Source organism: Falco punctatus (genome assembly GCF_963210335.1).
Source record: "Falco punctatus genome assembly, chromosome: 6".
NCBI lineage: Eukaryota > Metazoa > Chordata > Aves > Falconiformes > Falconidae > Falco > Falco punctatus.
In genome coordinates, this window is record NC_137585.1 from 26,742,029 (window position 1) to 26,758,201 (window position 16,173).

Here is a 16,173-nt window from a genome sequence, read left to right on the forward strand (position 1 = left end):
AAACCAAGTGGTGTGTGACTCCTCAGAGAGCAACTCATTATTCTACAGAGTCTGCTTTTGGGAAGGTCTAAACAGTGCGTCCTCTGTGTCCCAAAACAGGGCCTGTGGCTTCTTGAGGCTTCAATATGAATTTTTCTGAGCCCAAAGCTGTGAGCATTTTACATACAGAAAACCAGTGAGGTGGCTGCAGCATCTTGAAGAGGGAAGCCCAGGGACTTGTAGGTATAATCACCTGTGCATTTGCATAAGCTTCCAATAAGTGTCTGTTTGGGTAACTCTGTAGGTAGCTGCTGGTATGATGCCTCAATTTAGCCTAATTAGCAGGCCAGTTTCAGATTAATGTTTTAGCAACATAACTGTTCAAGCTAAAGATTTTTGAATAGGAAATGATTGCTTTTGAATTACTTGCAAATGATCTCTTTTAAGTGGATGTAAGCTCCTTTATCATAATCTCTAGGAATTTTGAATGTCTTAATTTAATCTTACAATATCCACCAGCGCATCATGGAAACTTTTGAAATGGCACATTTAAGTAATCAATAAACCATTGCAACTAGATTTAGATTGTGGTAAGGATCTTTTAGCTGTTCCACAGATGCTGCACTGATTTTCATGATTCTCAGAACCACATAAAGTCTGAGGAAGACAAAAACATACAATATACTGAGAAGGAGGAAATTTCGCTACTTCTTACCTCTACTAGTGGATGCCAGTGAGTTATTGGTTTACGGGGGTAAGCCAGCATTTCATTCCAATGATCTCTTCCAAGCCCTTCAGCGTCAATTCCTGTCCGACATACCCCAATGACCTCATTGTGCCCTACTCTAAGAATTGCAGAGAGGCAGAAATTTTTTTAAAAAAATAGTTTTAATAACATTTTATTTATAATTCTGTTTACTGGTTTAGTGCAGCACAGAATACATGCCCAAAGTTTTCACATTATTTTTTACAGATATTAGTTTTAGTGGTAATATAGTAATATTAAGTTCTGTAATGCTAGCATCAAAAACCTCCAGCCACTACCAGAGTGCTTCTAACAGCTATAAAATTAGTAATGAAGACTTAACCCTTGCCATTAAAAGGTTACAGTCCAAAAGACACAAGGACAGAAAAGGACCATAATATACCAAATGATCTAGAAGGAATGCTTCAATTTTGTGGGAGAAGAAGGTGAAGGAAAATGGAAGGGCATACATTTCCTGCTGCAAATCCTTCAGACATCATTTCATACTATATTTCCCAGCTTTAATTGTTGTGGTCATTGGAACTTCAGCCAAAATTGTGAAAGAAAAGATCCATAGCTGTAATAGGCTATACCTTAATAGTTCATACTGCAGGCAATGCCATAGACTTTCTGAGGGACTCCAGAACTCCTTATATGTGCCTTAGAATAATGTTTCCTAACTTCCTCTTAGCAAACACTTCGAAAGGAGCAGCTGAAGAGGATTGAAAGTGTGCAACCTTAACGGCACCATAGTGTCCCTTTCACATCTGACTGAGAAAGTCTTCCTGGCAGAAGTTGGAGGACAATCAGAAATCTGATGGCAAAGAAAAACAATCTGAATTTTTGTGTTACTAAATTTGACTTTTACTTTTTATTTGCCCTGCAGTCTCAAGAGCTTATTATTAATAGCACTTAAATGAATCAAACTTGGCTCAGGCATGATTCTTCAGTCACTGTTTGGTTTAACCTGCAGTCCTTGAGCCACTCCAAGTAGGAGTCTTTTCCTGTCAGTTCTTGGTGAGGACATAGATAATTGAGGCTTAGATATGTTATCAGCGAGGGCTGAACCCAAAGGTTACAAAGCTTCTTTATTGAGTCAACCAAAGAATTAATTATGACTTAATTCAATGAGGTAATTAGCATCTAATTCTTTTTTAGTCATCCAAATTTTCTTTGCTTTGAAATAACTACCATTTAAATAGAAACCAGAGGTGTGAAGGCCTTTTTTAAACTGGGAGACATACCTGATTTATAAAGCTTTTACATAGTCCAGCAACCAGATGGGGACAGAAATATATACCAAGACTAGTAACCCCTAAGAAGATTGAGCCATGTTTCTTCCTCATCACAGTTACTGGTGACACAGATGAAATGGTCTGAGCTGTAAAAGGTGTGGAAGCTTTAAACTTCTTCAGGAAAAGACCCCAGGGCTTTATCTTTTGTGACACTGAACCTACTTGAAAGTTCAAGGAGGTAGAAAGTAGTTGCTTGCAATGATCATGTAACTTCTCCCTGAAGTTTAAAGGTCAGAAAGCAAACTGTGCTTACCGATCGTAATCCATGACTGCAATGGAGAGGCTGACCTGGTCCACATTCTCTGGAGGGATATCAAAGATGATGGCCTCATTATAAATGGGATTGAGCGTGTTCTTTTTTGTGGTCGTTTTCCGCTTTTTCAGTCTTCGGCCCTCACACATCAGTGACACTTTGACATATGGATCTGAGTAACAGATAATCAGTTGTGTGTATTTGGATTCAAAGTCATTCAAATGTGTAACACAAAAGCAATATTTTTTGTAGGAATGTCATTGCTAAGAAAAAAATATATTACAAAGATTTCAGTGACTCTGGCAAACACTGCTTTCAATACACTGTCAATGCAAAGGAAAGGTATGGGCCTTCTAAACAGTCATACCGTCTGCCAGACCAAAGGTAGCCAGTGGATCTGAACAGGGCCTATACCCATTCTCCTGCTACTTCCATTTCACAACCATATTAAACACAGAAAAAAACCCTGAGTTCCTATTTGTCCCCTTCCTGAGTAGACTCTGCCCTGTTATTTAAAAATAAGTAGATTCACCTGATGCGCCAGTTATATCCATTGCTTTGAGATTCCTACATTTGATGACTGTTAATGTCATTCTCCCAGCAGTAGGCAAATAACAAAGGGAAAACATGATCTCACCCAAATCTATGCTTTCCTGAAAAAGAAAAGCAATGATTAGAAATCTGATCATACTGCCAACAATTCATTCAGATCATGCAAAAATTTAGATTTATCCTAAAATACAGAAAGGATACCAACAGGATAATATTTTAGCTACAGGATCTTGAATTACAAAACTGAGAAATTAGAACAAAAGCAGAGCCAAAATCTCTGGATTCCTGATATGTTTGTGTTGCATTCATACAAATGGAAAGGTGCTGAATGTAGAATGCTAAGTTCTGCTCTTGAAAATACTCAGACTCCATCAACCACAGTAGAAAGAACTCTGGTGGGATATTTAGGTCACACACATTTACATGACTTTTAGCTGCTGGAATTTACATAGGAAATTTATTTCTGCACACATGTATGCATATGAAAAGTTTATCTTAAGTGCTTTGAAAAGAAGAATGTGCTTGTAAAAGTTGCTAGCTTTATTGCTCTTACTGTGCTTTGAGAGGTTGTTCTATTCTAGAAGAAAAGCAAAGTAAAGGAGTTGTACCAACAACTTGTCTCAACAGCAGATTTTTGGAGGGTAATATACTCAGAAAGATAGATGAGGTCCATATGGAACTTAATAATCCTCACAAAGATAGTTTCTATGTTGAGACGATGTGCTGTGGATTCATGTAATATGATGTTGTGATACAGTTCAGATGCTACAACACTTGAGAAATGTAATCTAAGGAAGACAGGTTCCATCAGTTCTTATTTTTTCTTTTCTCAGTCATTTAATTATTTAACACCACAAAAGCTTAGTTGTTGAGATGTTATGTTCTGAATTGTTCCTCTTCTAAAATTTTAAATACACCCCCAAAAAAGGCCCAAAGAAAGCTGCATATTAAGAACAACTCAGAAGTTTCAAATATGAGCTTGTAATGAGCTTGTAAGGAAGTTACTTCTGTAAGGCAGCCACTCTCAAGCATGCTCATGCGATCTCAAAGGACTTTTTTGACTGTTGCTAAAAAGCTTATTTTTAATATCTCAGCTTCAACATTTTATCTGTCAAACCTACAGCTACCCTGAGAGTAAAAATTTCTTTGAGAACTGCTGGCTTTATGGTACAGCTGTTCTAGCATCAGCTGGGCAAGCATGATATATTTTTAAATTATACATACTAAAATAATGACTGCAGTGTAGACGACTTACATTGCTTATAGTTATTAGACAGACTAAGGCTTCTTGTTCACATTTTTCAGTTCTGATATGAACAGTTATATTGACTTCCCTCAGGTTAATACTCTGCCTAAATTGAAATAGGTACTTCAGATCCTTCTTGAGTAAAGATGGACTTAACCACATGCTTCAGGGGTTTGTTTGTGTGTTTGTTTTTTTCCCCTGCATTGCAGATTTTAGATTGAAGAATGTAGTTTTAGAATAGCTTTAAATTCTCTGTTACACTGTTAATAAAATATTGACGTTTGTGTAGGTTGGTGAATTCACATGTTCAGTCGTTTTGCTGGGATTCTGTTCTGAGAATTAATAGATTGATAAGCATGTGAACATGCACTGTGGGGAAATTTCATGCTTGTCAGTATTTCAGTATTTCAGATTTCTTGGGATTTCAAAATTATTTAGCTCATTCAGTCCACATAAGATAAATAAAGCTATCTGACATCTCCTTAGCCCAAGCCCTTACTTTACCACACAGAGCACAGAATTTTGTGCCACAGAGTACATTAACAAACTCACTTTTTTATTTCAGAAGAAATAAATAAAACTTGAACAAATGAAGTGTTATTCTTGTCACTCATTTGTTAAAGTAGCAAGTGCGCTCTGTTATATTTTAGCTTTTGTCATATCTGAAATCTGTTTTAAGCACAGCTTCTGTTACTAGCATTACTTTCTGAATTCAGAGTCTGATTGTTGTTCCTCATATCCATATGTCAAAGAGATCTCAGTCTTTTGTTTGAAAAGCAAATATACATCCCCCACATCCAGTACTTCAAAGTTTAATGTCTCTGTTGAGAGAGATGATGAAGATGGGTTGGATCATCAAACACACTGGGCAGCTTGTGAAAAGGACTAATTCTTCCATCTTCCGAGAGATTTGTATAGGTGAATAGAGAAAAAAACCATTTTTTGCAAGATGGGACTGTGAACTTGAGTATTGTGTTATTTGTTTTTGAAGATAAATTAGATACACACTCAAAGGTTTGGTGAGCTCAGAGGATAAGAATACAGACAGGACTATTTACCATGACTTAAATACTTTAAAAGAAGCATTGCTCAAAATACTTGCAAAACTCCATATGGTGGTTACTCTCCAGTACTTTTTGGAAAAGCAGAGAAAAACATCAGTGTTTAACAAAATGGCAACCATTTGAAGCTTATGCTCAGTCTTTTTTCTTTCCTTTCTGAACACCATGTACTAAAGTTATATTGAAAAAGAGCTTGGAAAATCCCCTGCAATCAAACCCCATTTTTTTTTTTGATTATGCAATGAATAGGCAAGATGCCTTAATGCAAACAGAAATGCTTAGACAACAAATGAGGGGAATCTTTTTGCTTCACACAGCAGACTGTCCAAAGGGCAGATGTACTGAAGATACCAGAGCACTGTAATGACTGTAATGACTAATCAGTTTGAACTGGTAAATGATGGTTTTAGGATTGGGGAAAAGCTCTCTTCCATTCCACTGTTTATGCAGGCACTTTATGATGCCTATGTTCTATATCTGGAAAAAATGTGGCTTGTGTTGTCCTGACAGGTCTGAATTTCTTATTGTGGAATAACGCTCATGTTACTCTATGCACTATTTGAATAGATAAATTCTGCAGTAGGCTAGAATAGATATTCTTTCAAATAAACCATCTTGCCTATATCAAAGACATTTACAAGTTGCTCATTATAAGGCCAAAGGGCCAGAAATAAAATTAGTTGTTACCCTGCACTAGTCCACAGACACCATTTAATTCTTCTCCTGGTAGAGAGAACTGGTTGTCATAGATTTCCATCACAGACCAGGAGTTCTTACGGTCCTCAGGTCAAGTTAAAAACATGTTCTTTCAGAATCCTTTAAACAACTCTGATGACTTTTATTTTTTTACTTCCATTTGGTACTAGTTGTGGTATCCAGAAACATTTTCTGACAGTTCTGTAGACAGTGTCTTTTTGGTTAGTAAGTAATAGAAAGTCAGAGTACTTTTACTGAGTTTCTACTCTGAGTATCTGCTGAGACTGGTGCTCTTTCTTCATACTTGAGTGAACTGACTATATTTTGTTAGGACTTCTACAAGTCATGGGGCAACTGGAGATTAAGATATTAAAAAGCATCACTAAAATAAATATTATTTGGAAATCAGTCACACATGGTGGAGCCCCAGACTTACGAACTTTTAAATGTTCTTTTGAAGAATTACGATTAAAATTACATGTGTGTATATATATATGCTAGCATCAGAGACTTGGTATTGGATAAAATGTCCGGGATATCACCATTTCCCCCATACACACTTTTTTTGTTGACTTGAGGACTAGAGATTCATGAATTTTGAGCTGAAAACACAGGTTCAGACCTAGATAACAAATAAAGTAAGGCTCAGTATTTAAACTTCTCAGCTCAGAAGACACAAGCCTGGACCCAGTGGCTGACATTCATGAAAATTTTTAACTATGCTTTAGATTGCCTTACAGGTATCATATATTTGCCTAGAACTGGACATTACTCAGGTACATCCCATGATATTTTATCTATTTCCTAGGTCTGCTTTGAGTTTTTCTTTTTCTTCTTAAATTAAACTCAGATTTCAATTAACAGTTGGCTTTACAGATGCTTGTAATGATTCCCCCCCCCCGACTCCCAATAACAGGTACAGAAAAAACAGCATTAAGCACAGCTGTGCTAATGCAAAAGGAAGCATTTGCGGGACTCTCTATCTCTAATTCACTTATTTCCCTGTTGTGTACACAAGCCATCATACAGTACTACGAAACTGAAAGGATGGTAAGTGCTATACTAGCTCCAGTTATTTTTATAGCTCCCAGTTTACTTCACTATCCAATCCATTTTCTGCTACGGTGGTGCTAGAACAAAATAAAACAAAGAAAACACCGATCTCAAATGCATATGTCAGCTATTCAGATGAACTTGGGGTTTTTTTAGCTAAAGAACACAGATTCTTCAAATCGCATAGTTCTCATCCTACACAAGCAATCACACCTGAATGGACGTGCCAATCATTTTTTCCGTAAGGTTACCAGGGATCTTTCTGCGTTCCCTGCTTTAGGGGCCTTTGGGAAATCAGTTCAGGGGTTGGCAAAGTCAGATGGAAAAAGGTGCTTATTCTATTATTTTTGTCATCAGACCCAATGGACACCAGTGCCCTCATTTTCACACTTACGCCTGTAGAAGTTAGCAGCATTTCTACAGAGGCTGTGCTCCCTACTTGCAACATGGATAAACAGCGGAGGGATGTCAGAGGGAACTTGAATCCCTTGTAGGGTAACATTGATTAGCCTGATCATTTTCTCAGAACCATTGTTGCTGGTGAAAGCTTTGCTGTCTCTTAAACCAATTAATTTTTCCAATTGTCTCCATTAAATTCAACATTAGAGACAACTTTTAGCTAGGAACCTCTACAGATTCAGTAAGAAAGCTAGACAGACATCCTTCCACATTCAGGGTAGTTTCTTCTCACATCACAACTCATAACACAGAACTGAACTGGAAAAATTATTTACTAACTATACTAAAAATGTAAGAACTTCTGTAGTCTCTGTCCTATGATCCAAGTTCTTGTTTCCTATGCTAGCAGGTGTGAAAAGATTATAGGCAGCTGATATGTGAAATGAACACTGGGCCATTTTTTACTGATGTTTGTTTCTTTTTCTTTTGCCTTAGTTTTTCAAGTTTTGCAACTCAAGCAAAGTCTTAAAAGAGCAACTAACTATGGATTCTTACAATGAGCTATTTAAATGTTACTAGAACAAAAAAATTTATACACTTTTATTGTTATTAGTGTGTCATTAATTTCCATGGTTAAAATAACTAGTATTTGTGTAGTTAATACTGCATTAGAAATTAAATTCCCTCAAAGCCTTCTTGTTACTACTTTCATTATCATTCAGATTATCATAATCCACCGTAATAATTTTAAATCTTAATCTTTATTTTAATATCCAGAACTACTTTCCTATTAATTGTAATTTAAATGATGATTCAAAGACTGCATGTGAGAGTAGCACAGCAAAAATACTAAGGGTGGTGTGAATTCATTTTGTATTTGATTCCTAAACATGTGCTTCACAATCTTTTTTCTCTTCATTTTTCTGCTGTATTTTGAGTAAGCATCCGTACTAACTAACAGTAATTTCCCAGAAACCAAAGAAGTTATTTAAGCATTTACATTCCTAGACTGCTTCCTTTAGTCACACTGAAAATTGCTTTTCTGTACAGTACATAAATTTAACAAAAAATGCAGTGGTAGAACTAGAGCTTTGGTTTACTTGAATACTGCAGGAAGGTAAGTCCCCCAAAGGACAGATTTCTCTCTTTTTTCTTGTTCTGTTTAGAAACATTATAGATATATTCCTTCTTTACAGTAAAAATGACTGACTTCAAGCTTCAAGAATCAGGCATAAAATAAATCACAATGATAAATGTTGGGGGTTGGGTGAAAAGAGGGAAACCTGTCCCCTCAGACAGTTATCTGAGAATGTATTAAGACATTTCTGGTTTCAAGGTATAGACCAAGAGTTAAAAGAATGATCAGAAAGACCAATACAGAAATCTACCAGTCAGTCTGCTTTCTCATCTATGCGTTTAGAATTTGATGGTATTTATGCTATCACAGAAATCGTCAAAAGTTACATAAAGGTCAAACTGGAGAGCTAATTCTACCACCTCTCAAGGGGACTTTACCTTGGAAACCTTGTCCCCACAGCTAATATTTATTTTCCTCTCCTGTTATTCTTTGCATATTAAAACCAGCTCTTTTTCTTCCTCCCAGCACCACTGATTGAACTGTTGTCCTGGGAAGTTAATCAAGGAGGTTTGTATTTTTTCTTGCCTCTGTGGAAGACAGTATGGAAGCAGTGGGGGCTGCTGCTCTATCATGACTGTGGCTTCTGCTTGTGAGGCCAAATGCTCGTTTTCTCCTGACACCCTGATTGCTCTGGGTAAGTGCAGCTGCTGATTGCAGTCCTGATTGCATAGAGAGGACTCCCAGAGATAGCACACTGGGTCCAGCAGGCTGAACGCTCTCAATAGCACCCCGGGAAGCCTCCCCCGTGCCTCTTTTGTCTCTCCCTGTGTACATAGCCATCTGTCTTGTGCACCAGGGGAGTAGTTTCATCTTGCCAGGCAGAAAGCAAGCCCGTTCCTGCTTCAGAACAGCTGAGAACAGAGGTACTTCTGTGAACTAACCGTGGCATCTACTGGCACGTGAACGAATCAAATCGTATGTGGCTTCCCACATAAAGATGCACTTCCGAAGCAGCAATGCATTGACTGCAAAGATTATTTGCAGTGAGAAACTCAGAGAGCACTTAGGGCACAGCAGGTCAGTCAAGCCGTGCACCTTTGTTTAGCTACCATGGTACCACTGGGATGCAGAGATACTAACTTCCCTTGTGGAAACCATAGTTTTCATTCATCGAATATTTCTTACTTTTAAGGTAGGCTGAAAGTAGCAGTTTGCCTCTAGCAAAGCAGAATATTAAAATAGTTTGTCATTTCAAATGAAAAGAAACATTTGGTAATAATACAAACCTTCCCTGTTTTCAGTAACTGGACAGAAATGCACTGTTTCTGATCGCCTTTTCAAGTTATCACCCAGACCTAAAGCAGTGTTCCAAACCCAAATAAAGAACCTCAACATCTTTCCTGTAAAGGCTGACCCAGAGTATTCTCTCATCTACTCAGCAGCAAGTGATCATATGAATCCTTTACATCACTGGCCCTGAACAGAAATAACAAGTGCCCACTATACTTGGCTTTAAAGGGGCTGTTCCCGTTACAGAGATGATAAATGTTTCTATACCGGTAAGTCTTTACTCTATCACAGCTGTTTAACATAATGTTAAAGCTTTTATGTGCATTTCCAGAAACACTAATAGTCTATGTCCATTCTGATGAGGGTGGCTAACTGTAGGGCACAGCCCACTACATTGCTGGAGATAAAACATTTCCTGGTACTGCTGCTCTTTAAACACTAATAGGACAATCCTTCACATGTGGCCTCAAAGTTTGACTACTGTAAGACATATTCTTTGTCAGCTCTATACCACTACTGCCTTACTCAGAGCAAGGTCTATTGTGCCATTTTTTGCCCACTTATTAAATAGTGAACTACGGAGAAAACTAAGCAAAGATAATGCCTGCAACAGCTCTGGGTCAACTGCAGATGTGGGCTTCATTCTCATTTAATCAGTCAGAAGAACCTCTTTCCATAACAGGCCAATGGCTAGCAGGATTATGTGTGACATCTTACTCTGGCAAGTGTTTGAGATAAATTAACTGAGACAAATGTTACTGCCCTGCTTATTAAAAAAGGTATTTAAGAACTTCTGTCTTTTCCAGCAAGGCTATTCACTTAGATTCCAAGTGCTTTAGAAACAGTAGTTGCACCTCATGGGCAGCACATGAAGTCTGTGTTCTTACAAAACTTTCTTATATATCCCACTTCACAAATGAGAAAACTGCAGCACTGACACGCCTGGTGTCAGAAAACTAAATAAAAATCAAGTTCTTTCTGTCTACGTGAGATAATTCAAGAGGCAACAAATATATGATAGCTCCATGACTAACATCTGCAAGAGACTATCACTATCCTGGAAATGGTTTTCATCTAAATTCCGAGCCCCATTTTTTCTTTCCCCAACTGCATAGTTTCCTATAGCTGGTTACACTGACAGAGTTCATAGAACAGCTTTGGAAAAAAAGTGTTTTGTGACAGTCACTTGCCAATTTTCTTTAGGCAATGTTAGAGGCAGAGATTTCCAAAGCAATCAATTGTTTAAAAAAGTATAACAGCAAGTTAATAAGCTTTGACATTCAGAAAGTGTTAGATCACAACAGGTGGTCTTTTTGCCTACACAGTTTTACACCACTGTATATTTGACTTAAGTGCTTGTTAGCAATTCCAATAAATTAGTTTTCTTTTTTTTAAAGTATGCAGTATATTTCGATAGTAACAAAATCTCAGAAATATATGCAAAACCCACAAGCATTTTGCAAAAACAGACCCTAGATATGTTGACTAAACAATCCATTTGATATTATGTTTGCCTCTGATATTATGCATTAATTTCCTAAAGTGTATTAAGAGTGACAGTACTCTGATATACTGAGCAACCTTCACAGGTGGTCCAAAGCTGCCTCTTGTCTTTCTTTTTTTTTTTTAATTAATCAAACGAACAGAAGTAAATGATGGATTATTTATTGAATATTCAATCACCCACGTATAAGAAAATTTGGGGATATTAATATCATCAGATACCTGGGACACTTCTTTTCCACAACCAATTTTACACCAAATTTACCTTGATAATTTAACATTGAGAAACGAAAATGCTTTAGCACTTACAACAGGTACAAGCTACATATTATACAATAGCTGTAGGTTTTCAACATAACATGTAACAGAGAAACAATGATATGGATGAAAAATTAAAGGAACAAAATACAAACTACAAAAGATGAATAAATATTGACAGTTGAAAACCATGAGAAATGAGTGTGTGCGGGGGCCAATCCTGCACTTCTATAAAATAGTTTTGAATCACTATTACAAGCAAAAAAAAAAGTATTCAAACTGTAGATTCCCACAGAGTCATTGGTTTTATGGCCAAAAGGACTCAGTGGAACCATCCAGTCTGATTTTCTCCAGACTGTGTATTTCCTATACCAAATAAAAACTCTTTATGGATGTGCAAACAAATCTTCTAAAAATAACATTAACTGCTAACAGAGAGTCTTTGCACAGCAAAGAAACTCCTGATCTCCTCTGGTAACTTTCTTCATTGGTAAAATGTTGCAGTTAATTTCCTTGGTAAATCTATCTAGTAGGTGGTTCAACTCGACACTGCAGAGCCTTGTGTCATAAAAACAGGTTCTTTCCAAGTGGGCAATAGGAATGTTTTTTATCCTCACTCTACCTTCTGAATAGAAAATTCTTGACTACAGAAGAGTTGTAAAAGACTCAAAGCTGAGGAGAGGCTACTGTTGCTGTGTTTTTTTAAGTTTTGGACCAACCCTCCAACCCTGTGATCTATTACTTCTCCCATCTTCTGATATCTATCATTGAGCAACAGCATGAACAAACCACTTAGGAAGCATGTCTGAACCAAGGGCTGAAAAACTCCACATTACATACAACAAAACAGAGCGGAGGTGAAGAAGGAAAAAGCATGAGAGAAATATACTTGCAGAACGGCACCTTGGTTCCTGTGCTCTACTGTGTAAGGACGGACCTTCCCACTAAGACAGCCAGTTTGTTTTTTAAAGGTTCTTCATGAACACCAAAGCATGCTTGCCTGGAGTACAGTTATTTTTCACTCACTGTAGAACCAGCTGGGTCTTTTTTTCCAAGGCTTAATCCAAATTCAGTTGACTCTGACAAACATTAGTTAGTTTTAATTGCTAGTTAGTGACTTTGGTAAACTTTAGATCTGGGGCTTAAGACTATAATTCCCATTGATTAACATCTTATGCACTATTTATTCCTGTGCAGGATTGGCTCTCTCATCTTAACAGTTTCTGAAATGGCAGAATTGGAAATCTTTATTACTAACCAATTAAAATTTTAATTCACATGAAACAGCTGAAATAAAACACAAGGCAGCACATTGCACGTATAGTAACAGGACATCTTATAAGAGGGTTTTATTTTGCCAGGAAAAAATAAATTCAATCAATTTCTTACATAATTTTCTGTGACTGGTGTAAGGCTTATGAAAGCTGGTGTGGTGACCCAATACTAGAAGATATCTCAATTTTGTGTTTATTGTTAGTGATTTAGTTGGAGACAACTTATTTATACACATTGAATACTGCAAAATATACTGGCTGAAAGGCTGAAATCCAAGAACTTCATGCTTTCTCTTAAACTTCATACACAGTAAAACACCAGCAGAGTGAATTAAGCACTATGACTGCATGTACTAACCCTTAGTGAGGAAGAAACTCGCATGAGAATTCAGCACCCAGATAGCAACCATTTTAATCCAGTATATTAGTATCTCTCCCAGCTGCAAAAATTGCTATGGCATTTTAATCTGCTCAAAACTAAGTGGTGAACAGTCCAGGGATTCTAATTTGCTGAAACCATTCTAGTTATCAGCTAAAAATCTCCAGACATACCTGTTGCAAAGGAACGGTGAGCATTTAAATCATTACTGAAGTATTAAAGATAATATCAAAGCTAGAAGAAATTGTAAAAATTATTACTGGACTATTATTCCAAGACCTTAAACACAGATTCAATTTTAAGCTTGAGAACACAGTGCTTAAGTTTACCTGAGCTTGATCAAACTAAGCATCCACAGATGTGGTTTTCTGGAAGTGTGCCGAAGGCTGCTCAGACCAGTTTGGTAGAGCCGGCAGTTAAATAAGTAGCTGGTTTTGTGAATTCACATTCAAAAACTGTCTCCACTATGCTCTCCTTTCTCAGGAAACACAATGCTTATGCTCAAACCGGTGAGGAAATACTCTTTGTCCTTTTAGTCATGCAGACCTAGACTTCCCGGTCTAGCAGGTATGAATAGCATGAAAATATTTGGGAAAAGAGGCATGGGAAGTCTCTGGCTCTATTGAAGGGATGGTATAAAGCTTCTGTGTCTGAAACAGTGTCTAGTACCGCTCTGTCCTCTGTTCATCCCCACTATGGCTGTCAGGAGGCCATGCTCAAATCCAGGGATGACTCAGGTTGTTTTGGATATCTCCCGAGACCAAAGGATGGGAAAACTTCTATATAAATAGCATACTAGATAAAATAACCCCCACATACCTCCCATAATTTCATTTTTTTTTACCCCTCAAATTCCAGCCAGGAAAGATGAGTTTGGATTTCAAGGTTAATAAAGACAATGTTTGGAGACTGATGGCTTTCCTGCTGGTAGCCTGTCATCCATTCTGTCATCCATGCATAGGCTTCCTCTTCTTGCTTGCAACAACAAACAAATAATTTCTGTTTCCTAATTCCTCCTGGTTGTGCCTCTTGAGTTTTGCTAGTAACCAGCAGCAACACAGATTTGTCTGCTGGGGACCCTAAGCACAGGGCAGCCAGCAAAGAACATTTTAGACTTCAAGCATTTTTAGCCTCTCTCTCTCTTCACAAAATTCCCAGTCGATGAAAACCTGCTAACAAGAGCAGGACGGGGCTTGCTCCTTAATAGATGGTCATTTTGAAGGAGAGGGTATTTTGCTAACAGGAAAACATTAGTTGTTCTTATTAAGCAGTGACCTTCATGATCTACTATTTAATTAATAAATCTAATTTATATTTGCAGTAAACCATATGGGTGATGGTATGTTCCCAGAAGATTTGTAGTTATTATATTTTATAGCTTCCTAAGCACCTTATTCTCTATGCTCAAAGGAAAATATTGACAACTTTTTTTTTTCTTTTCTTCCAGACTCTGCTGATAAACAGGATGCTGTGCCACAAACTACAAAGAGAAATGAAAATATCACATTAATGCTTTTGAAACGCACTACTTACTGTGGTAGCACAGTGGATGTCTTTCCATACATTGGCTTCCCTGGAGAGATCTGAGACTTCAAACAGGTTATCAAGAATAACTTCCCCAATCATGTCATGTCTAGAAAATCTGTCAAAATCATAAACACTGAAATGCAATTTCCTGTTGCTGAGTTGATCATAGGCTACAGGAAACTGAAAGGTTTCATCAAAGACAGGATTTAATGTCTTTCTGTGAACTCGTGTCTGGAACTTCTTTTTCCTATCTGGAAGCAGATAAATCTTAACGTAGGGATCAGATGTTCCTGTGAAGTCTTTAGCAGGCAGATCTAAGGCTTTGACAATTGTGACAGCCAGAAGTTCATTCTCATAATCATACCGGAGAGTGAAGTTAAGTTTTCCACATGTTTTCACATCTTCTTGTTGCCCATCAGAATCCACAGACTTCTGTTTGTAGAGTTCTGGTTTTATTCTCCCAATGCTGGTTGTCGTCTCTCCCCTTTGCAAAATCGGATCTGTCCTCATGTTAAAATCAACACTGGACACTTGCATCTGCCTTGGCAAGTGCCTCCTGAAAGAATTGTGCCTGCACACACACACACACACACACACAAAATGAGCCACGGTTATCTCTGGGAAAAGACCTGGCTACTACTAAGTAGGAAATACAAGACCATGACATTAGTAAGGGTTCCTCTCTTTAAAATAATTGTAAAATAATCCCCCCAAAATGTTTTGCAAGTATTAAAACATCCTTGAGAGGAAATGATCATTCTAAATGTACTTCTTGGCCCTAAAGACAACCAGTGTGCTGGTAATACATATATTTATAACCTTGTTTTCAGGCTGTGTAGCTAAAACCAAATTCAGGTTCTTTCACAGAACAAGTTGACAGTTCCAACATTGCTCGGTCCCACTGTGCTAGGGCCTGAGTAAAGTATAGTCAGGCAGAAAAAAAAAATCACTTGCAGAACGGTCATCAGTAATTGTTGGGTTTTGGAGGCATTCTGTGGTGATTTTCCAATTACACATTTACCAAGCTTCACAGTGATGACTGTGAAAGGTGCCTGAAAAGGCCATGCAGAGCTATGTCTGAGGGTTTGCAGCATAGTGCTTTGCCATCCTACAATGTTTTATGTACTCCTGCTTGGCATTTGCTACACTGAGGTACAGGCTGCTTTCTCCACTCATACTGAGAATACTTTGTTCTGGCTGCAATACACATCAAAGTTTTGGTTAACATTTTTCTGTGATGGGTTTTTCCCTTCTGTTCTCACACTCTGATGTATAATGTATTGGAAAGCTAATTCCTGTACTCCTAGCAAGACACAATGTTTAAATCCTTGTAATTCTGAATGCAGTGTTGCATAAGCATATGTATTTATGAGCTTGACTCCTGAACATCAATGGAAATTTGTGCCTTTCCTACTAGAAGTGCAATCAAACCCCTGGCACACCATACAGCCTTGCACAGTAGTATAAAAACACTGGTCAAAGAGCTTCATAGAATGAATCATCAGCAGATTCCATTATGATCACACTGTCCAGTTTACATTTTTGGACATTTCCGCGTTTCCTTGGTACTTCACTAATCCAAAAT

The 16,173-nt window shown here is 37.6% G+C and overlaps 1 protein-coding gene across 1 annotated transcript in view; it reads right to left on the reverse strand.

Annotated features, from left to right (window-relative positions):
• SYT10 (synaptotagmin 10) overlaps nucleotides 1-16,173 on the reverse strand; it is a 48,960-nt gene that overhangs the window by 14,051 nt on the left and 18,736 nt on the right. Inside the window, exons 3-6 of the mRNA XM_080391478.1 lie at nucleotides 14,595-15,159; nucleotides 2,805-2,925; nucleotides 2,273-2,444; nucleotides 695-824 (exon numbers count right to left, since the gene is read on the reverse strand). Coding sequence (XP_080247604.1) covers nucleotides 695-824; nucleotides 2,273-2,444; nucleotides 2,805-2,925; nucleotides 14,595-15,159 — 988 coding nt within the window. The remainder of the gene's footprint in view (nucleotides 1-694; nucleotides 825-2,272; nucleotides 2,445-2,804; nucleotides 2,926-14,594; nucleotides 15,160-16,173) is intronic.